This window comes from Pholis gunnellus (assembly GCF_910591455.1).
Source record: "Pholis gunnellus genome assembly, chromosome: 15".
Lineage (NCBI taxonomy): Eukaryota > Metazoa > Chordata > Actinopteri > Perciformes > Pholidae > Pholis > Pholis gunnellus.
Genome location: NC_136542.1, coordinates 10,145,067 through 10,167,891, shown reverse-complemented (window position 1 = coordinate 10,167,891; position 22,825 = coordinate 10,145,067). Strand labels below are relative to the sequence as shown.

Sequence of the window (22,825 nt, the reverse complement as noted above, 5' to 3'; positions counted from 1 at the left end):
AAAAACACACAATTCAGTTTGTACAAAATAACAAAACATTTTAATTATTTCACCTTCGTGGAAACAAATGGCACTGGTATGTTACAGAATAAGTGTTTCCACCCTAAAGGCTCCAATCAGTCAGATGTTTCACATGTAGAGGACCGTGTACGAACTTTCACAAAGTCACAATCAGACTTAATGTTACTCGGTTATTACATTTCACTGTTACTATTTAAAATTACTTTTGTTGATCCCTGTGCTCAGGACTTTCACCATAGAAACAGAGACTAGGACCTGAAGAGGAAACATTGTTTGTGAAAAAAAGTGAAAAGTGAAAATGAGACACATTGTGAAAAAATAGCTAATGGTAGATCCAGATTGTTACCTTTTATTTTCTGAAAACATCAAGGATTTCCTCTCGTCTAGCTAAAGACATGAGCAGATACATTGTTTTGACTGGACCCTTAAAACGGACAGTACAGCAGTACAGCATTTGGTTCCATTTAGTTCTATAAATATGAACCTCGACAGCTGTTCTAGCTGCAGGCCAGCTCCTGTACATATTTAAAACAATGCTCTTTGGTGTGGTTACAACTTCCTCAAAAGAAAAAATACAATTCTTCCAAATATTTAACATTTGGTTTAAAAATTAAACAAACAGAATTAATAGTTTTATGTGCCACAGCCGCCCAGTTTAGTTTTTCCTGCTGCTTTTGTCCCCTGAGTCAGAGAGGGGTGTTCCCTCCAGCAGCCTCAGCAATAACATCAGGCGTCGCCCGGCCCAGAAGAGAGCTTTCAGGCAACGTCTTCACAAACTGCTGAAACACAACTAAAGGCAACATCTGCACCAGCCCCCGCCCTGCTTCTGGGTACGCTCAGCAGCAGGAAACCACACTCAAGTCATTAAATATTGCACATGAGACACTGGGATGTAAAAGAAGAAATATAGGATTTTCGGTGGATTATGATGAGCTTCTGTCTACATTTTATATAAACTTGAATCAGCAGCTACAGAGAGCTGATCTAAATGTGTTAACATATCTGTTACTGCTTAGTATCTCAGTAAAGTATACAATATTGACAGTATCATTAGGTTTGAGAAGCAATATTTCCCTGTTATGTTTGTCACTGGATATGACGAGAGAGACGCCCAAATAAATAGCAACAAAAAGGACGCATTTTTCAGCCGCCAACACTGATGAGAAAGCTTCTCTACATAATTGCTGGAGGCTTTTCCTTATCTTTGATCATTAACCAGAGGAATGACGATCGTTTCCTCCCTCGTGGTCTCTCACGCTCTATCGCACACACAAATTACTGTGCCAGGTACTCCTTGGCTTTCTCCAACCCCTCCTTGAGGAAGCTGATATAAGTGGATGTAGAGGGGTCCTCAAACCCACCAGAGAAGCTGAAAGTTGCTCCTTCCTCCTCTGGTTTCATGGCCGTCTGGTCCAGGAAGAAGTTGGCATTGATGTGGTGGACCTAAAGCCAAACACAGGAAGTAGATGCAAGTTTGAAATCTGACTTTTTACCACACTGAAAATGTGACTACCAGCAGAAAGGCATTCCGTCTTTTAAATTAAAGATTAAAACAATGATTTTAACCACCATTATCCTTGCATAAATTAAATGACAGCGAGAGTGTTTCTGAGCCCTGAATGTTTCATAAGTTGCATGCTGATAAAAGGGTAAAATATTTACAATAGTTCCATTGGGCAGCGCCACCATCATCTCCACAGGGAAGTTGTACTTCTCCAGGTGTAACCGGGCCTTTTCACTCAACACAGGGTTCTCCTCATCAGCCTGTTTAAAAGCAGAACATTTGAAACTGTAAATGGAGAATGAAACTTTTTTTTTTTTTGCAGTCGACTAATCACTGGCTGAGTTTCTCGGCGTGTAACTGCTCAAACCTGCATGTTCTCCAGCTCTCTGACCAGAGACCAGCTGCTTATGAAGCTCTGGTTGAGCAGGGCCAGGACGGGCGAACTTTCCAGGACTGTCTCCCGGAGAGTTCGCCCCGAACCTACAGAGGTGAGGAGGGGAGACAGATGTTGAAAAAGTTCAAAATATTAACTAACGTAAGAGTCCTAGAGTCGGCAGAGTGAGTCAGTATTGTAAGCTATATGGCAATCTTTACTGAACATGAACCAACATGAACCACCACAGGTTCCTGGTTACACCAGACCAAATAAGGCTGCAGCCACAAAGCCGCCGGGTGTATTGAATTAAAGATGAAGTATGCGTTTCATTACTTGTGAATTCAACATAATATGGCAGATTTGAGCTAATCTTCACTCATACTAAATTGATTTAATAAGAGGCTTCTAAGAAATAGTGAAGATGTTCCTACTGACTGGAGACTACAGTAACTCCATATTTCCCCACCAGGCTCCCAGCTTGTGGAAACCCCTGCCTGAAAAAATGCATCTCTTCTATAAATGCATGTCATTGTTTGGATGTAGTCCATACTAGCAATGACGTACAATGCTGTGAAATCAGCTCCATGTTAATGATCTCACCTCAGCAGGACTGGTCGTCTAACGCCCCCCAAAGCAGAATGGAATGCACCAGTTTATTTTCTGCTTCAGCTCGCTCGAAGGCTTCTGAGAAAGGCAGGTAGGACACCTGGGAGGGAGTAAGAGGAGGACAATGTCAAAGTTGTGAAACCACAGAGTTTTAACGTGTCTTGATGAAATGCTTCATGGATGGTTACCTTCTTGAAGGGGTAGAGGGCGACCTCGAGGCGTCGGGTGGCTTCTTGCAGACTTATCTCTGAGGTCCAGTGGATGTCCTCGAAGACGAACTGGATCGGCTCATCGCCGCCGTCTCGATTGTCGATGATGTTGCCCGACTCATCCATGATGATGGAGGGAGTGGACGGGCCCGTGGACTGTAGCTCCAACTGTGAACACATTCAGAACTTTTTATACAAGCTATCTCTAATATAATCTTTTTGTTTTATTATTACATATTTTAGGCTGTGACATTCTTTCTCTGAGAAATGATTTTGTAATCTTTGATATATTTCTGGGGAAATTAGTCCATTCATCATCTGTGAAATACGATATGTCTTTGGCAGAAGTCCAAACAGAAAAAGGGAAAATGGCCTAACGAGGCATGGAAATATTATATACAAGTATACTTTAAATATGTAGAGGACTAATTGAAGTTAAAAGGATATGGGACTCTAACCTAATGCTCCTTAACAGGTTTAATAACCAAAAACAAAAAGTAATTTAAGAGTAGTTGCTCTCAAACACTGTGATGAGAATAATAAGTCGAAACAGTGACAGGGAACATTTAAAGAGACAGAAATCCTGAAACAAGACACCCAATGGGAGAGCAATTGTGCTGAATGAGTTTTTAACTGCCTTAACGACCTAGAACTAAATCGGGAAGTGCTGGGATATCACATAAATAAAGAAGTAGAGACACTAGTGCGTTCTGAAGTGTCAATGAATCACTGCAGCTGTACCTGTGGCAGATATCCGATGTCCACCTCCATGTTGCTGCTCTCGCTGGCCCCGTACAGCCACTCCATGTCCACATTCAGAGACCTGACACACAACAGGATATAAAGCTAAATAACACTGAGTGGGGACTGCGTGCACAAAGGTAACCGTTGCGTGTTTGGAGGATTTACCTGTCGTTGGGGACGTAGAGGTGAAAGTTACGGACATGAGATGCATCTTTAGAGAGAACAACGTGGCCGGTGAACTTCCCCGGGGTGAACCAGAAGGGAAAGTCCGGAACGTCGTTGAGCTGAAATTCTGCATGAATCCTGCAGAGAGAGAACAGAACGAGGAGTTGAGTTTGTACCGCGAGACAACATGTATTCTGTCAATGTGTAACAGGAAGACTTTGGTGGAACCTTATAAAAGACCAACCCAGCCATTTGATGTGAATATAACGTTATACTTAACATTACTGCTGACCATTTTCCAGAACAAACCACCCGTTTTAGATTGATTCCAAACTTCCCAGGCAGTTATAGGCTTCATAAACAGCTTTCTGTTTGCTAATGTTACATCACTGTCACATGGAAATGCAGTTGTGAGAGAGAACTGTTTTAAAACGCCTTCAAATTCGGACATCTGGTATTTGAATCTGCAGCTAAAAAACATTGCAAGTTGTCAGAAAGTTAAACCAAAAAAAAGAACACTCAAACATGAACTTCAGCATGCAGTGTGGATCTGGAAGTTTCTTGCATTTAAAAAAAGTTGCTCTCCAGCAGCTGACTCTAAAAATCTCACGAAAAGCTTTCAAAACATACAGGAACAAAGTACTCCAAACTGCATTAGCACGCAATACTAATGTAACATTGACAACAAAGTAAAGTGCACTCAGGCTGAGCATGCTGATTTTAAACTGAAAGCAGTGGCTGCCTGCCAGGGACTACATTAAAAAGTATAATATGTTCTGGATATTAGCCAGCACTAATGTGAAGTATGCATAATGTAGCTAATGGGCTAAAATGAGAATAAGCACCTCTATGGCCTTTTATGTCTCCTCCTAAATTGCTTCTCACCTGAACACAATGTCATAATAAAAGTCGTTGCTGGCGCGAATGCAGGCGATTGCGCCCTGAGGAGCAAAGCGTGATTTGATGAAGGGCCGCGGGTGGAACATACTCAACAAGGAGTGGATGAGAACCTGCAGCAGGAGAAGAACAGCTATCAATATGCAGCCGGATTGTCACAAGTCTCGAAACAACGATTAGTTTTCAGGATACCTCTTTGCCCTTCGGTGAGGGAGGGTGGTAGCGATTGTTGGGCAGGTACCCAGTGAAGATGTTGAGCTCGCTAGGAATCACCCACCACGTGTCACCCACTCCCACCTTGTTCTTTGGGGGCAAGAGGGCCCTAAACTGGGTGGCAGAGAAGGAGGAAAAAGGCACTGCTGGGCTCTTCCATGAGCGCAGCCCACTCAGAGAGCTGTGAGACACCTGCAAGACCAAGAGGCACAAAACAATCAATCAGTGCATCAAAATTAGAAGATCTGCTTCTTTAAAAAATGGAATCAATCTAAGATGATTACAAGTGAATTATCTGTTATTTCATTATTGATTCAATTCTTGCTTGGATTATAAACCCAGTAAATGTGTGACTATATTTAAAACCCCTGATGCAGACTCATCCGTGATTACTATCCAGTCGTTAAGAGAGAGAACAGTTTGGCCTCGTCTTACCCCGAGGAAACCATCTTTGCTCTTTGTCATGGAGTCGAGCAGCAGAGGCTGCATTTTGGCCTCCAACGTCAAAGTCTCTCCATTGGGGTCGTGGGTCACTTCCTCCTCAAAATCCACCGGGGGTGTGATTCCTGCGAGGAAGCCATAAGGGTCACAGGGGGGGTTATGTGTGACCAGTGAGACGTGAGGCTTTTGTTGATGAAAGAGGAAAAGGGTATTGAATAAATGAGAACGTGGTGTACCTGTGAGTTTCTCAACGATAGGTTTAAACTCCTCCGGACTGAGGTAAAGATCATGGTTGGTATCCAGGGAGGAGAAAAGAAAAAGGCCCTCTGCACCCAGGGTTCGAACACTCTCCTCCTATTGCAGGAGCATATGCGTTAGACGGATCATTATTGTGATTTCACATGCTTCAGGGATTTTTGACGCATCATCAAAAATAGGACAATGAGCCGTCTCATCACATAAAACACAGATATTTGGGGAAATTAAAACGCTGTCAGATGCATGGTCTTACGTTTAAGAGTACTATCAAATATATCCGTGTTATAATAGTGTTTTGTCCCTCATTCAACCTCAGCAGTGTCCTGAATAAAGATCAGCCCAGAGGCCACAGATTCTGAGCATGTGTTTTGTCTGACTGATGTGTGCCTACTGGCGCCTGTACAATGGAGGGAGAGGGGGGGAGGGAAGAACAAGAACAGTTTGGAGACCCTCTGTAACCAAACAAGAGCGGATTTACACAAGGGGTTGAGTTTCACCAGCTGTGACTCACATCCACCTCCCCTAATAAAACACCATGGGTGGAAAACTGCAGATGTGGTGTTTTGTGGCAACAAATAGTGACTGTGAACACACCTTTTTAGGAGAATAGCATTGAAATATAACAACTAAATATGCCTACAGTAGTGTTACAGTAATATAGGTCATATAACGTATCTTAAAGGTTAATTAATGCAAACTTTCTATTAATACAGACATGCATTTTACAATTAATTTAAGGTTTCTGAGCATCTTTATTTCTTTCAGTTGTTTTACAAGTTAAGATCCCTGCTACATTATAAGACGTGTGTAATGTTATCACAGATGTAGATCTCACATGACGTTGGAGGAGCTGGGCATCTTGATAAGACTTGATCCCGAAGGCGAGAAGAGGGACAGCGGCGACTATGAGCAGCGTCCAGATCCCCCAGGAGATCCAGGATCCAGAGCCCGGACTCAGATGCCCATTCCGCTGTGACATTTTGCTCTCATCCTCGGGGATTGTTTTATCCACGTCTGCGGCCATCCTCGACCGCCAACGCGGCTATTTGGACGAGGACATGGTCCAAAACGTAAAAAAAAAAACCAACCAGCAGGAATATACTTTCTCCGTAAAGTGTTCAGAATCTAGCGGAACTTCTGTTATCATGTAACCGGGGACCGCGCGTCTGTTCCGGCCGTTGCAGTCGCTGGCAACAGCTGTGAAATGTTAGCTAGCAGCACAGATTTCTTATTTCCCACATCTAATCTAGAACCATATGGATGTGGTTAAAAAGAGTCAAGCGATCAAGTGATGGCAATATAGCCAGGATGAACCCCCGGATATGGGTTCAAAATAAAAGCCCTATGCTTTACTCCGCACACTGAACGCCGTGATTCAACGGTTAAATTCCCAGATTATCACACATTGTATCGCTTAGGTCACAACTTTGCAATCTTTTTGGAAATAAAGGACTTAAACGTTGGTTTTGGGCCGGGCATACTCCTTAACTTTCCCGCTTTCTGACGTTTCAACGTCGATGACATTACTTTGAAAGTGCTAACCGGAAGTTTTTGTTTACATTCCCTCTAACTTCGTGACAGTTACTGGCACAGAAGCCACATTTAAAGTGGCAGTGTTATATTGTTCATCCCAGGAATGTCTGCTAAAAGCCTCAATTATATGTTTCTCTGCCAATGCACACTGCCATTATTTTTGTAGTTTCATGTTTACCAGTGGAAGTAAAGGCTCTGTTTCTGTTTGACTAGCCTTTAGAATTTCAACACATCCATGTTAGCCGTGTTATGTTAGAGTGACAATAACAATGTCATATTTACTGGAGAAATAAGGGCATAAACAGAGTATATCAGCCATATGCAATACAAATTCCAAGATAGATTTAGACTGCTGTCGTTATCTGGCATGTGTTTGACCATTACAATGCTAAATTAATATATCCATACATGTGATGTTGCCTATTACAAAACATGGACCCAAGGCCTCCAACTAAATTATCTTTAACCCTGTTGGTCCCAACCTTTTTTTAGTTTGTGATCCCTTAAAATTAAGTCTATGTGTGACCCTTAATTTCAAGTTATGAGCACAGGGTGGACAGGAGTCATGTACACAAAAACTGAGGAAACAATGCTTTAATCAAACTTTGTAGTCCCATATGAATGCAATCAAAATCGACTATGTTATAGCTTATTAGCATTCCACAAATACTCAATATTTAGGCACATGTTGCATTACATTAACCAGATTAAGATAAGCCTTTCCTTATTCTTTTGATAGCCAGATGTCTAACAGCTGAAAAGACTCAGACAAATGAAGTGTGTCACAAAAACAACATGTAATGATGCACTCAACATTTGTGACAGCAAGAGGTAATATAAGCATTATCTATTCTGTAAATGCTTCTGTAAATGTAATCGATCAGTCTATTGGTTCAAGTAAGCAGCTTTCAGTCCATGTCCTCTTCCACAGTCTGTGTCTTCACTTCAACTTTTTTTGCAGCAATGTAGGAGCCCATACCCGCTGCTCTATCTGCCTCTGCCTGTGTGTAGGGCTCCTCTCTGAGCTGTTTCAACCTGGATAGAGAAACAGAAGAGGGAATCTCTGAAGATCGCAGGGATACTTGGCCACTGCACAGTTATGGGGGACAGAAATGAGGTAAACCATTTTCAGCTAAGAAACGTGAGTGTATAATACAAGAATGCATGGGTGAAATATGGTGCCTTACCGTCTTTTGTGCACTTTAGTTTTGAAGTGCTCTTTCAGGGATCTCATGTCCACGAAATATCTCCTGCAAGACATGAAGTGTGACAGTGTTAAAAGATAACTGCAACATATAGTTTTATTATAACCTTTAAAATAAATCAGGTAATCTCAATGGGTCTTGAGCACAGCAGGAGAAAAAATAACAGAGATAAGACACAACAAATCGCAACCAGTCACACAGAAACAAGCTGAGTTTTTTTCAGAATCTGCATAACATTCTGTCCGTTTCCAGATGTCCAATATCTGTGCTTCTTGTTATTCTGCTTATCAATACAAAACATAAATTAATTAATAAACTATGATGTATTTTTGCGGATTAAGCAACCCTGCAGTAATACCCTGCAGTATCTAAGGTAGTTAAAATCAGCCCCACCGTTACCAGCTGCAAAATGTGATGCTTACACACTAATGTGTCAGTAATTAACGTCTAATAATTACATTATTTCATGCCAATCTGCATAATGAGTACTTTCAGTACATTAAGATTATTAATACTTTGAATGCAGCACTTTTACTTGGAGCAGAGTAAATTAAAACTGAGATAATAATACTTTTACTTCAGTAAAAGAGTACTCCCTCCACCATTGGTCAGTTCAGCTCATCTACAGTTTGCACTGATGAGACTAAATGACCAATAACAAGACTTATCCTGATCATTTGTTGTTACAGATAAGAATCAGTGCAACAAGGGAACACCTAATGTCAGTCAACTTAGGAAACGACTCTATTCAACCTCTCTTTTAAGACAAATGCATCTCAACTTACGCGCAGTGTAAGCAGTAGTGTTGCGCACATCCCGTCACATCGATGTCCACCTCCTGACGTAGCAGCTTGGCTGCTATCTCGGGCTTCATGTCTGCGTGGATCTGGTCCAGGTCTTTAGTCCTGCGTTTGGTCTTCCATGTCTTTGCAATGTGCTTCTTTTTGTCACTACTGTGGTTTCCCGTTTGTCTGGACTTCCCCATGGTAGATCCTGGTTAGCAGAAAACATCCAGATATCAGCCAATGTAGACGTTTTAAACTCGAAATTGCTGTTTTACGCCATTACATCAGGTCTTGTGGAGTACAATGTGTGGCCATCAGAAATGATCAGCTCGAGAAAACAAGTTGATACAGCAGATTTCCTTAAAAACACCTTCGTATATTAGCTTTCCTTACCTTTCACACGCGTGGCCGAGAGGACTGAATTGTACTTCCGGGTCAAGGGAAGTAAAAACAACATATTACTGCAGGGGGCGCCAAACACCACTATTTGGTAAACAAGACAATAAAAAGAAAATAAACATGGTAGTGCTATAATCATGAAATATGAGTAGTAAACACCATTAATGTTGAAATTAAACCACACAATACACACATTACCATTTGCGTAAGCCTACTCTTTATGTTTCGTCACTCTTATATTCAATTAGGTAGTGAGTGAAAAAGCGTTAAATTAGGAAGACCCTTTTACAGTTATATCGTGTTTGTTTAAACTGATTTGCACACGTTTGCTGAGTGCAATAATGTATATGGAGCTATTAAGTAAGTTTATTTTCTTAGTTTAAGTTTCTTTCTTTGTTATTTTCCAATGTAGGTGTTGTTATGGTTAGAAATAAATATGTAACAGAAGTGTATATGGTTGTTTACGGACCATGGGTTGCGTTTACTAAACAACACATAATACAAATAAACTCAACACAACCAGTTCTATAAGTCGCCCCCTTTCCCCATTATGTTTGAGCGAAGTTCAACTGACACATATAAAATATTCCAACAGCACTTGAAGGCGGCGTCAGACTGCACTGCATACGCGCCGTGGCGGAGAGCGAAGATGGCGGAGAGTAATGTCGAACCGGAGCACGAATGGAGCGACCGGGCCCTGGACACGGCCGATGACACTCTGGTTGCAATGGAAACCCTGCTGGCCACACTAAGAGCCTTTGAAGACGTGCTCAGGCAACAGGAGATATCCGTGGCATCTTCCACGGAGTACTGCGACAACTTCTGTCAGGTAATGTACACAAGCAGCACCGAAGCTACCGTTAGCTTCACGTTAGCTTAGCGTTAGCTCACCCGGGGTTGTGTTTTTATCGCAGCTAATCTGCGACGTTTAGGGTTGGTCTACACCCGTGGAGCTATTGCACTGTGTGTTTTTATTAATATTCGTGTATGCGTGTAATATCACGCTTCAACACTATAACTCAATAGCATTGGGCTAATGATAATGCAGCGTTACATTGTCAGATGAGTAATATATTATGATTGAAGTTATTACGGTAAGCTAAGTGAAATAATGTTAACTCGAGTAGCCTCGTCTTATTTCAAAACACACTGTCATAAACCTGACGGATGCTTGTTTACACATGACATAGTTTGTACATCATGCGTGATTGCATGTGTGTGGGGCGGGGCGGCATGTTTATCCAAATGTACTCGCTAGTTGCGGCGTAACGTTATGCAAATGGAAAAAGGGGCATTTTGGTAATTTTCAGAAGTTGTTACCAAATCATTTGCATTCTCTAGCTTTAGTCACCGTGTCAAATGGTATAGTGTTAATGTTGTGGATCTGACATGATTCTTGTCTTGATAACAATGGAGACGTTCTTATTCTTTAATATCATAACATGAGTAGTGTCAAAACAAATTCCCGTTGAAAATAGGGGAAGTACCTTGATTTCCACCTCTGGTACCGTTACCTGATTTATTAAACAAAGCTCCTTCATTCCCACTGCTCAAGGCTATGTATGTGTCTTCCAATAAAACTTGGTCACGAGCCAAAGTTGATAGTAGATAATAGTTATTCATTAGCCAGCTCACTGTGGTAGTTGTTAGGATGGTGGATGTTGTTTAAAGGATATTAAGTTTGCCTAAACTGATACTTCTCCTCCATGAATATGCACTCATTGAAAGAGATATTGATCTCTACTGCGATAACTCTCACTTTGTAATTTCCTGGACAGTGTGTTGTTGCTGAAGTGGAGATATACTAACACAACAAGTGGATTGGTTATTTTGCTCTCATGATGAATGACTAATGTTGCTTTATATGAATGGCGTAGTAGGATATTTACAGTATATGCATGGACACACAGTTCATTCAGTACATACAGCAGCTTAGATTTATATCTGGCAGTGATATAAACAAAGAAATATAAAATATCTAGTGTAACTTTCTCTGTACAGTCATACACTGGAGTCATGCTAGAAATGAATCTCTACAGCAATAACTATTTAAATGGACACATCTTATTGTTTACTGACTTGGATAAATGTGTTTGTTGTTTGTGTTGTATTCATTTTCTGCTGAAGTCGGAAGTAGTCTGGATGTAATTAGCACACTGACTCGGGTCTCCAGGGTCGAGGCCTTATTCCTGGCTCCCTTTGAGAGGGCACCATATATTTAGACTGAAGGGAGTTCATGTAGTGCCTCTGTAGACACGAGCAGCAACCAGCGAGGAAACGGGACTCCTGGGACATTGATAGTGATGATGATTTAATGTGTGATGCAGCAGGCTCCGAACAGGGGACACATGTGGACTCTTCTGCATTTAGGGACAGTTGAGACAATATTTACTACAAACAACATTGTGCTCCTTGTTACATTTTGTGTACTGTACTATTTCTCATGATCTGTAACAGATTTTTAAATGTTGTGTTTGTGTACGTGAGTAGTCTTCGTGCATGTTCGCTCGCTATTGAAGGTGCAGGTGTGTCACATGCTGTACAGTCGAGTCCCCTCAGGCCCAATCAGCAGCATCTCACACCAGACTGAGTGTCAGCTGGGATCAATCAGCTGCAGACTGGTTTCTCCCTCAGGTGGAGAAGCCCTGTTTATCCAGACAGATGTCTCGCTCACCTGATCTCACTGCGTTTTTGAGAGTATTTTACTTTTACCATAACTGTTTTTCCTCATTGTTTACATTGTTGTTTGTTTTGTAGGCACTGATGCACTATGCTGGGAGCAGGAACTCCATGGAGCATGGTCTGCCTCTTCTGGAGGTCTACTGTCTGTCCATAAACTGTTTCGCTGCGGCCCGATCTCACCTCACCGCAGAGTCGGACAGAGTGGCCCTCGTTTTGAAGAGGCTAGCTTTGTGAGTACTGAACAATGGATCCAATAAAAAGCATATTAATCGTAGCGAGTATTGTTTATCTTTTGTGCATACTTAGCAGTTTGTGTTGTGGAGCCCTTTAATTGTGCACCATCTGGATTTAAGGATAAAAGATTGTCTTTATTCAGTCTTTAATAGCCTGGCAACACCAGCCTACAATTATTAGTTTACCTAATGTAGTAATAATTTGCTCTGAACCTTTCACTTATCTGGATAATAGACAGTTCTGCTCTTCACATGCACATACTGACAGTGATGGATTGTTACTCCTGGTTAGACGTGATTCTTGTTGTACATTGAAGGGTTCATGCGGCAAATGATTATTTACCGATACAGTCGTCCAGAGATTCATAATGTCTATTGGTTCATCGCTGAGCCCACACTACTGCTGACATCACCCTCCTAACATATGCAGATGTTTTGCCGTGAGGAACGTTGGTTGTTTTAGTGTTTTTAAGCTGAATACAAAGTCGTACATGAAGGATCTTTTAATAGTTGCCGTGTAATGGTTAAATTTAACTACTGGGGACAGCTGTGAAAAGTATAGATGCAGCCTAAAAAACATTTCGCCACTGTTCATTCCTTTTTCAAACAATCCTTTTTGACATATTTAATGTTTGGGTATGTGACGTTGACTCTTCTGAAACGTTGATACAGAGCTAGAGAACACTTTGTTGCACCACCAGACGTTTAGGTAGTATCAGATTAATATGTCCAGACTTCATAGATGCACTTTTTCTTTTTTCATGGGTTAGGAATAACACTCTCCGGAATGATCATAATGAATAGAAATGACTGTAATCTTGTTGTCATTTCTTGTAGGAGCTGTTTTGAACTGCTGCTGTCAGTGCCTGAGAATGAAATCCCGTTTGAAGCCTGGGTTCAGTTCCACCACTCTGTTCAGGTAGAGGACCTTATTTCAAAACACTGTCTGCTGATGGGTTGCAGACTTTTCCTCGAGGAAAAATAATGTGGTGTAAAGAAAAAAGTTAGTTCGGGTCTCAGCAGGTGTTATCAAAAGCCTTCTGATAGCCGGCTGAGGACAAACTGCCCCGAGCTGGTGCAGATTGCGGTGTTTCATTTCTGTTGAGTCTAAACCACCAGTGTTTATAACATCTAACTTATCCTTGGTATGAAGAGCCACGTGAACTCATTGCCACACGGACATTAATCTAATGAATATAGGTTTTGAAAAATATACTGTTATTTGCTGTTAGGTTGTGCCATTCTGAGTCCCTGTAACAGATAAAGCACAGTGCTAATATTGGCCTATTATCCACAAGAACTACATAGTTTGATCTCATTTCAAATAAGAAAATGTTGCATTTTTGTCAGCATCTATTTGGATCTTGGCTCAACGGCATTTAGTGGCTTTATTTCAGCTTCAAATGTAGTAGATTTAAACAGTTAACGAAATCCTGTTAACACACATTCAGACTTCACACAGCCTGTTTAAAAAACAAACTCAATTTACAACTACATTTTACAGCTGCACTACGATCGTGCTCACTCAGAAATATTAACATATAATCTCAAATAATATAACATGACAGATGTCTGTGTGCACAGAGTCGCAGTGTTTTATGTTTCTACAAACAAACATCGTCCACTCTCAAAAAGGACATGCAGAGATGTTCGTCTGAGCTGAGAGTGACTCGATGCTGTGTAATACTTGAATGTGATGACAAAAAAAATGTTCAAAGAAATGTCTGACAACACATAAAAGCGGTAGCTTCAGATAGTCCGGAGTAACAAATTATTGAAACAGGATTTTGATTGTGCCATAAAGTAAACCTTTGATACGAGCACGGACGGAATCAATGAGGAAGTAAAACGGTCTCTGTAAGAGACGCAGAGAAACAAAATATGGCTTAATGTATTCGGTTTTTTTTTGATTATTTGTCTAATTTTGTAGAAGGAGCGAAACAAATAGTTGTATTTAGCTCTAACATTGTTTGTGTGTCCACTGCAGATTGCCCATGATACCTTGCTACAGTATGGAAGCACAGACCTCCAAGCTTTACTCCAGATCACAGGAGAGGGAGGAGCGTGGAGCAACCCCGTCCTTACATCTCTGCTCACCGGCCAGCCCACCAACCTCGAAGAAGGTTTGGAACATAGTTCACTCGTTTCATTCGGACATGGCTACTTTACCTTTTTTAGCGCTTATTGTCACGTTGGCCGTGTCATGGTCATCTGCTAATCAGATCTTTGCGTTCTGTCGCCAGTGGATGCATACATCAGCTTGGAGGGCGAGGGCTTCATGGAGATGCGGGTGAAGCACCTGGAGAAGATGGGTGAAGTGGCCAAGGCGGTGGTGCTGGCCAAAGCGTGCACCGAATGCAGCGTCATCTCCAACCAAGCTACCTTTCGTCAAACATTTGTCTCCCTGCTTTGTCACCTGCTGCCCAATGAAGAGGCCATCACGGAGGTATTCCAACACCTTGTGTTTGTGAACCGGGAGAGGAATACTTGCACTAGACCTTCAGTTATTGGTGTGATGCTCTTTTAGCAGAGTCATACATTTGAGCCTCCTTTTTGTCAAGTTTTGATAACTGTGATTAAATGTTTCTGCCAGCTACTTATGTGGGCGCTGTTTAGAGCTTAGCTTCCACAGTAGTATGATGACAGTATGTACTGTCTGTGGCGAGTTGCCAAACCAATCTGAAGGATTTAAAACACTGACTTCCAACCAGAGGGGACTTTTTTTTAGCGAAGCTCAGCTGAGTTGAAACAAAGAGAAATGGATCCACACACTGAGTTGGCTGTGAAAGCTGCTCGCTACATTTTGCGATCTAGATCGCGTGAGAGGTCTAAACGGTTCAAAGTGACGGTTAACTGGCTGAAATGTCTTCTGCTCAACATGCACGAAGAGACACATGGTTCTGGCAGGATGTGTTGAGGGGTTTCAGCAGGCTGTCAGACTCTGTCGGAGTCCAGATGAAGCAGCATCTATTGTCAGGAGTCACACCCACACACACACCCACAGGAACGGTAATTCTCTCTCTAGATAGATGGATAGATACTTTATTCATCCTGCAAGGGGACATTAGTTTGTTACAGGTAATATAACATTGATATTATTCAAATGTGGACATATTTGTGAGTCAAATCTTTTAAAAATATATATTCAAATGGTGTCTATTTATATAATGCACCGTCTCCAAAAATAGAGTCCCAAATTCCCATGCAAATGGAGGTTTCTGTTAAAAAGGCTTAAGAGGTCTTTAGACTGAGGCTCAGCATCACCACTGCTTTATTTGTTTAAACCAGAGATACTTGTGAGGCAGTAGTTCTCCTTTGACTCAAGGTGTGGTCTCGCCTCTGTACTGACGTCTTGTCTCCACTCCCCCACATCTCTCGGTATGCTGTCACGCTGTCAGTTAAAAACCTTGTTTGTCCAGTTTTAAATGATTGTGCTTTCAGAGCTGTTAAAGGATCACACGTCAACACCGTATTCTAACCTTTCCTTACTTTTAAAGCATATAATAGACCAATATATTGAATTATAAAGAGTTAAATACATATCTACATATAAAAGCTTTAATATTGTATTTAGTCTGCGTATTTATCTTAATACCTCACTACATTGTTTTTTGTGTTACCTTTACTACACACTTGTTTATAGTATTTTAATCATTTTGGGAACCATTAACATGCACAAAATATAAGACGTTGTTTATTGTTTAAATATTGTCCTTTCTACTTAACATTGTGAAGAATCTTGAATAACGTTGGAGAATTGCGCTGCTGTCATCTGTATTTTGGGTGTGTTGTCTGTCCTGTTGTTTTCTAAGCTGTCAGCATTGTGTTTCCTCCCTGAACAGATATCCAGACTTGACTGTAAGGATGTGCTGGAGATCACGTGTAATTTGGAGACGGAGGGGGAGGAGAACACCGCCTTCATCTTGTGCACAACTTTCCTGACACAGCAGCTCCAGCAGCAGAGCCTTTACTGCTCCTGGTGAGTAGTGACTGCATGTAAAGTCCATTATGTAATTAATTTGGGTATAGTTTTAAGAAAAAAAACAGTTGAAAATAACTTTATTTTCTTATTTTTTCCACCCAAAGGGAGTTGACTCTGTTGTGGAGTAAGCTTCAGAAGAGGATCGACCCCTCGTCGATGTCTCTTCTGGAACGATGCCTTCAGCTAGGTGCCATTGCCAAAACCGTCCACCATTTGCTTTGCTTGGTCCGCGTCATTCAGACAGAGGTGAGCCCATCAGCCATGCTGTCTGTTTGACTCGGTGCTTTGGTTATATGAGGTTCCCTTTGAACCGGTCAGGCCGCGTTTCCACCAGGCTGTCCAGGTCAGGTCAGTCCGCTACTCAGCACAACGGTTATTTTTGCGTTTCCCTTTGCAAAAATTGTGGATGGTACGAATATAACTTTTGGTACCAACTCGATTGAGGTTCCAAGTGAGCTGATTGGTCAGAGAGAATTGTCTCTAGCACAAGATGAGACCACAGGAGGAGCCACAGGAACTAAAAGCTTTCTTATCAAGCACTTTCTGTTTGTGTTTCCACCACATCTGAAGATGTCAAGATATCAGTCTGATAACTATTTTAGAAAATGACACACAAATTGCACACATTCAAGTATTTGCTGTTTGACGCATGTTTGGGTTTTATGACAAGGGAGGCATAAAAAGGTGGAAAGGGAGTCTGAAAACTAACTGTCTTCACAATAGATTATCTGCATTTTAAAGGTGTGAACCTGCATATAGAGCGAAGTTCCGCACAGAATGTGTTGATCATTTTGGGATGAATGTTAAACAGTGTGTGATTTAAAAAAAAAAAAAAGATACCCAATGATTATTTAAAGAGACTAATTCTAATAATATATCCCTTTTATTTTCAGACGGAGGCGATGGGGGTACCTGCCGCAGTAGAACTTTGTGTCAAAGCCCTTCAACTTCCGAAGCAGGATGACTCAGAATCCAGGATCTCCGTCTTACAGACGGTGTCCTGCCTACTTCCAGTGGACCTTGAAGTATTGCGTGCCTGCCTGCTCACGGAGTTCCTGCTCGGCCCCAGCCAGGACGTCTTCGGGTCCCTTCGGGTGCTTTACTTACGCCCCGACCAAAAGTACGACCAGGAAAACGAGGTCATTCCCAACTCGCTACGCTGCGAGCTGCTACTCGCTCTGAAAGCATACTGGCCCTTTGACCCGGAATTCTGGGACTGGAAAACTCTCAAGTGTCACTGCATCTCCCTGCTGGGGTTGATGCCGGAGTCCGAGGGGGAAGAAGAAGAAGAAGAGGAGGTGGTAGTAGACCAAAAAGAGAAGGTTAAACAACATGAGCCACGGGGAGTCACAGTGAAAGTAGAATCTGAGCATGAAATGAGGATAAATGGAAGTGTTGACGGTCATGAGCAGCTTGATAACAAGCAATCTTCTGACTCGGCAGAAATCCCGGGCCAATCGGAGACAAAGAAACACAGGTTCTGCTGTCAGATTTGTAAGAGGTCGGTCACCGACGCCCAAATCATTCACCACTCCAAAAGACACGCGGAGGACAACAGCCACCCCTGCCCGCTGTGTCTGGGAAAGTTCAGGCGCAGAAAGGATCTCGTTCCTCACCTGAGAGACCACGTGCAGAGTGAAACGCACCGTAACCAAAACAACATAAAGAAAGAGGACGGGCAGAGGCGGGCGGACGAGGACGATGATATAGATATAGAACCAGGTGAGATCACCGTTGACCCTTCCTTAATGCAGTATTACAAATCCACACATGATCCAGAAGTGCTGCAACACATCGTGCAACAAGCCAAAACGGTGAAGGAGAAGAACGTGGACAATGACGAGCATGTGACGTTCGAATACATCGACCAGCACTTCAGTGTGCAGAACCGGGACGAGTACCCGTGTCCAGGCACCGCGTGCACTCGGACTTTTAAACATTCCAAGTACTTGTATGTCCATTTAAAGTCGGAGCACAACGGCGACGACGATGTGAAACATTTTCATCAGGTGAGAGACCAGCGGGAGAAGTGTGTTTTTTGTAGACGCCATTTTGTCTCCGCATATCATCACCGCAAACATCGAAGAGTTCACTACGGCGATCGGCCTTACACGTGTGCGGTTATGGGCTGCGGCGCTCAGTTTAGGACTTCCAATGAACTTGTCACACACAAACAGGTCCACGGCTACCACCTGAGCTACCAGTGTGGCCTCAAAGACTGTTACGTCACCTGCTCCGACCTGGGACAGATTTATCACCACGAAGCGCAGCATTTCAGAGACGCAGCGTTTACCTGCTCTAGCGCCGAATGTAGGAAATACTATTTATCCAAAAAAGAATTCGTGAAGCATTTATCCACGCACAACATCACCTTCTCCGAAGCAGACTTTGAGGCTCAGAGGAAGGCGAAGCGGAAACTTCACAAGGCGGTTACTGAAGCAACAATCCGCCCTAATAAGTCCGTCGATGCAGAGGAGACTGAGAATGGAGAAGACCCAAGTGCTTCTCCAGAAAGTCGTGCCTCATCTTTGCAAACACCTGACAGCAAGGAGCCCAAAGCCACGGTGACCTTAGTTGCCGTGTGTTTTGATGGAAGTAAGTTCACCTGTGGTTTTGAGAAGTGTGGCATGACTTTCTCCAGAGCCAGAGATGTCCAGAGACATCTTAAATGTGCCCACCCAGAACACCTGAAACTGGAGAACAAAGAGCACAAGCACGACAAAGAGCGGGGCTCCAAGTCCAAAGGGATAAAGACTGAAACTGAGCCGGACAGTAAGGAGAAGGGAAAAGAGGAGTTAGAACCCATGGAGGCTGCCAAAGAAAGCAAAGACGCCACTCACCCCGACAATAATGAAACAAACTCTTTAGGCCTTCAAACTGAAAACGACGCTCTGAGTGGGATCCTTGTTGGGCTCAGTAAACTGGACCTGAATTCTTCGTCGCCTCACAGTGTGAAAAGCGAGCAGTCCAACCCAGAGTCCACCGCATCCCAGATATCTCTTCATCAGGCCATCATGGCAAAGCCTCCGGTTGTGTTGATTCAGAAGAAGCCCCCTCCTGAGGAGACGGTCAAAGTCAAAACTGAACAAGCGACATCGGACGATGAAGAAGACGGCGTTCAATCATTAGCCTCTGCTAAGCCTTATGTCTGTGAGGTGAAAGATTGCGGCTTCAGGACGGCTCAGAGTTACAGCTTGCAGCGGCACTATAACACCCAACATGGCCGCACTGTAGAGCAGGCCAGATGGATGACTTCTTTGAAAACAACGTCTTTTAAGCCTTTCGTGTGCCACCTTTGTTCCAAGGGTCACAGAGAAAAACATGTGTTGAGGGCTCACTATATTCAGATACATAAACTGACTGGGACTTTGGTGGACAAAATGAGCTGTGCATCTAAAAAACATACATCTCAGCACTTGGCGGAAGTATGGAAGAAAGAGATCCCCAAGTTGCAACGCCAACCGGAGAAAAAAAACTCAACCGCGGTCAGCGAAAATGGACTAAACCTTGACAATCGTTCTCCGTCTGAGGAGGAAGGAGAGGACGAAGCAGAAGGGAAGGAGAAGGACACCGAGCAGAAGGCAGAGAGTGAGGAGACGAGCACACAACAGGTCAGAACTACGAGGCGTCTGGTAGCCAAAAGTAATCTCTGCTATATATTGGATAAATTCAGTAAACCCTTTCATTGTGTAGCAAAAAACTGTGACGCTGCTTTTTCCACCCAGGGAGGCCTGGTACGCCACCTCCAGCTGATCCATCATTACAATCGCTCTCAGCTCCTGTTGGAAAAAGATTTTGACGCGCATCCTGGTCCAGAAGTCCGAAAAGAGCCCGCCAAGAAGAGGCCTCTCCCGAACTCCGATGAACCTCAGCCCCAGTACAAGTGTCACTTTGCCAACTGCAACGCTTCCTACCACCTGAAAAGCAGCCTTGTGCGTCACACTCGGGATTCACACTCGCAGCCACCGGAGCTAGTCAGGTGCAACTTTGAAGGATGTACAAGAGTGTTCAGCCACAATGATGCACTTAAGAAACACACACTTTATAGTCACTGCGAGTACTACGATTCGCTGGTGGTACGTCTGCAGAGCACTCACAAAAAGTCAATAACTGGATGCCAAAAGAAGCTCATCGTCGCACCACAGAGTCCTTCGAAAGAAGAACCCGGTTCAGCCGCCATGCAGGCGGAGGGATCGAGTCCAACGCCCGAAGTGACCCCCCAGTCAGAGGAAATGGGCGAGGAGGAGGCGGCTGTGGAGGAGAACGGTGAGGTGTCAGGAGCAAAAAAGAGAGACAGAAGCAGTCGTCACATCCGTTATGTCTTCAGGTCTCATGAAGAAGCACTGCAGATGTGCCAAGATCGCTGCATGCGCGTGGCCTACCCGTGCATGGTCCAGGACTGCGATTCTGTCGTCACGTACTTGAAGAGCTTGGAGCGTCACTACCTGAGGGTTCACCGCATGCGGCGGGAATATCTTACTAGGAACGGAGGGGAGCTGGTTTTTAACGCCGAGCAGCTGGAGGAATTGATTCAGAGGAAGTCGGCCAGGCCAACGGTCACGGCAGCGTGTTCCCCCAATGGAGTTCGCAAGATGGAGTATCAGGCGGAGCCAGAAAACACAGGGGGGCTGCCTGCACCCATGAGCTTACACTCCATCAAGGCAGACCCACAGGAGGAGGCTAATCACGATCAGCTGGGGTTCGCAGAGGAGGAGGAAGAGGAGGAGCCACCACCTGTTGAGAGAAACGGCGTCCTTGTTGGTGCGGATGAGGTGCTCTACGGCGAGCCGAGCACCGGTGGGCACCCTGAAGACACGGCTGCAGCGCCGCAGAACAGTCAGAAAGCGGAGGAGAGGTTAAGTCTGGATAAAATCAAACCTCTTCTTCGTCCCCTCACCGTTGACCTCTCCCCACCGTGCTCACTGCGCTTCACTGCCGAGGAGGGCTTCCAGGACGTGTCGAGCACCAAGGACGGCGGTAAAATGTCGAACGGTTCGGCTCCGTTGCCCCCACCTCCTGTTCGCCAGCCGTTAAAACGGAAAAACGAATTGTCCGAACCACCTGCGATCTTGAAAGACACTCAGCCTCGTAGCCCCTCTCCGAGCCCTTTCGACACCGCCGCCTACAAGCCGACTGGCTTCGAGTCCTCGTTCCTGAGGTTCATACAAGAGACGAGCCCGAAAGACAAAAACGCTGTGTCGGGGAAACGGCGAGACTCTTTCAGACGCGGTTGTTCCGTTAAGGAGAACAACCAGCTGGGAATCTCTCACACCCGCAGCAGGCGCACTCATTCCCCGCTGCTGAAGCCCCACGCTATGACGGGAGACTTCACATCAATCCTAAACTTGAAGTCCATCTTGGACAAAGCCCTGGCTGGGTGTGGGGACCTGGCTATTAAGCAGCTTCAGTACCTCAGACCTGTGGTGGTCCTGGGGAGGCCGGTGTGCAGCACCACCCTGCCAGACCTCTTCCCATCAGACACCAACAGCAGCAAACTGCTTCTTGGAAGTTAGTTTACCTGAGCACCTTGTTAACATAGCTATGTCAAATTACTTTGTATTTTCACAATCTGTACCAGTATTTTTCTTTCTCCCAAAATATTAGTATTGGCTGTTTGTTTGTTTTTTAAGTTGCCAAACTGAATAATCAATAGAAATGTTATTAGCATTAAGATACAAACAAGCTTAAACGGTGCACATTGAATCCAAGTGGATTGTTTTTTTAGACGTCTGTTAAATGAGAGCATTCAGATAACACCTGTTATGTTCACTCATCATGATCACAAGTGTATATACTGTAGTTACCCAAGATGATGTACAGATTTTCAGATTGTTAGAAATGGTCAGTACCGTATTGCAAGGCCTTCTCAATTGTGTAAAAATGTGACTTTCAAAACAAAAAAAAATCATGTCCTTACTAAAGAAATAGTGAGGAATATGTTTGGTTGTTTTCCACTTCAGTTTATATGAAATGAGTGTTGGGATGCAGTGGACAGATGTTGACATACTTTTTAAATAAATACATGTGGAAACCAATATAAAGCCCTTTTACTCTCTGAATTGTGTAAGTGACTTGTTTTTTTTTATATATACAAAGTCTCTGTGGAATGGCATTGTAAGAGCTGTTTGCTAAAATACACTTAAATTAATTTAATATCATGTGTGGTGTGTGTCTGTTATTCCACTGCCTGGAATATAGTATTTACTATTAATGGTACACAATGAGGTGCTATTATCAGAGAAGTGTATCTGTGTTGAATTAAAGTTTCACATATAACATCTGGAGCCATGCAGTGCAATATTGTACACAGTGGGAGATTGATTTCACATCATCTGCAGTGTCTCTGATAAGATACCAACGCACACACACACACACACATTAACCTTTCAGTTAAGGTCAGGCTCCTTGCAGGTTATTTCTTTCTCTTTTGCATTGATTGTTTTCTAGGGGCGGTAATAATAGCCTTCACTGACCTTCAACATGGATCTTTTTTTTTTCCAAACGATCGAGGCCTTGAACAGTGAACGACTTCTGCCACACTTGCTCTCAAAACACCAACCGTTTATCTGGTG

General features: G+C 43.3%; 3 protein-coding genes across 4 annotated transcripts in view; 1 reads left to right on the top strand and 2 right to left on the bottom strand.

Annotated features, from left to right (window-relative positions):
• The window catches only part of selenon (selenoprotein N), a 132,349-nt gene extending 125,787 nt beyond the window's left edge, over positions 1-6,562 (bottom strand). Inside the window, exons 1-12 of the mRNA XM_079175373.1 lie at positions 6,270-6,562; positions 5,413-5,530; positions 5,171-5,301; positions 4,715-4,927; positions 4,511-4,635; positions 3,626-3,763; positions 3,458-3,539; positions 2,696-2,884; positions 2,502-2,607; positions 1,893-2,005; positions 1,684-1,785; positions 25-1,464 (exon numbers count right to left, since the gene is read on the bottom strand). Of these exons, the coding sequence (XP_079031499.1) occupies positions 1,297-1,464; positions 1,684-1,785; positions 1,893-2,005; positions 2,502-2,607; positions 2,696-2,884; positions 3,458-3,539; positions 3,626-3,763; positions 4,511-4,635; positions 4,715-4,927; positions 5,171-5,301; positions 5,413-5,530; positions 6,270-6,458 (1,674 nt within the window). The 5' untranslated portion in view covers positions 6,459-6,562 and the 3' untranslated portion in view covers positions 25-1,296. The remainder of the gene's footprint in view (positions 1-24; positions 1,465-1,683; positions 1,786-1,892; positions 2,006-2,501; positions 2,608-2,695; positions 2,885-3,457; positions 3,540-3,625; positions 3,764-4,510; positions 4,636-4,714; positions 4,928-5,170; positions 5,302-5,412; positions 5,531-6,269) is intronic.
• Positions 6,563-7,545: 983 nt separating this feature from the next.
• znf593 (zinc finger protein 593) lies at positions 7,546-9,404 on the bottom strand. Its single transcript, XM_079174883.1, has 4 exons — positions 9,351-9,404; positions 8,958-9,165; positions 8,155-8,217; positions 7,546-8,002 (listed from the first exon to the last, which is right to left on the bottom strand). The coding sequence occupies exons 2-4, from the start codon at positions 9,155-9,157 to the stop codon at positions 7,876-7,878; spliced, it is 390 nt and encodes a 129-aa protein (XP_079031009.1). The 5' UTR covers positions 9,158-9,165; positions 9,351-9,404; the 3' UTR covers positions 7,546-7,875.
• A 600-nt stretch (positions 9,405-10,004) lies between these two features.
• On the top strand, positions 10,005-22,292 carry rlf (RLF zinc finger). Of its 2 annotated transcripts, XM_079174882.1 has the most exons (9): positions 10,005-10,185; positions 12,114-12,268; positions 13,109-13,190; positions 14,259-14,394; positions 14,515-14,717; positions 16,114-16,250; positions 16,358-16,499; positions 17,147-19,864; positions 19,979-22,292. In XM_079174882.1, the coding sequence occupies exons 1-9, from the start codon at positions 10,006-10,008 to the stop codon at positions 21,764-21,766; spliced, it is 5,541 nt and encodes a 1,846-aa protein (XP_079031008.1). In that variant the 5' UTR covers position 10,005; the 3' UTR covers positions 21,767-22,292. The 2 variants fall into 2 exon arrangements, with proteins under 2 accessions (XP_079031008.1, XP_079031007.1); XM_079174881.1 differs by having other exon boundaries at positions 17,147-22,292.
• Positions 22,293-22,825: the final 533 nt, after the last annotated feature.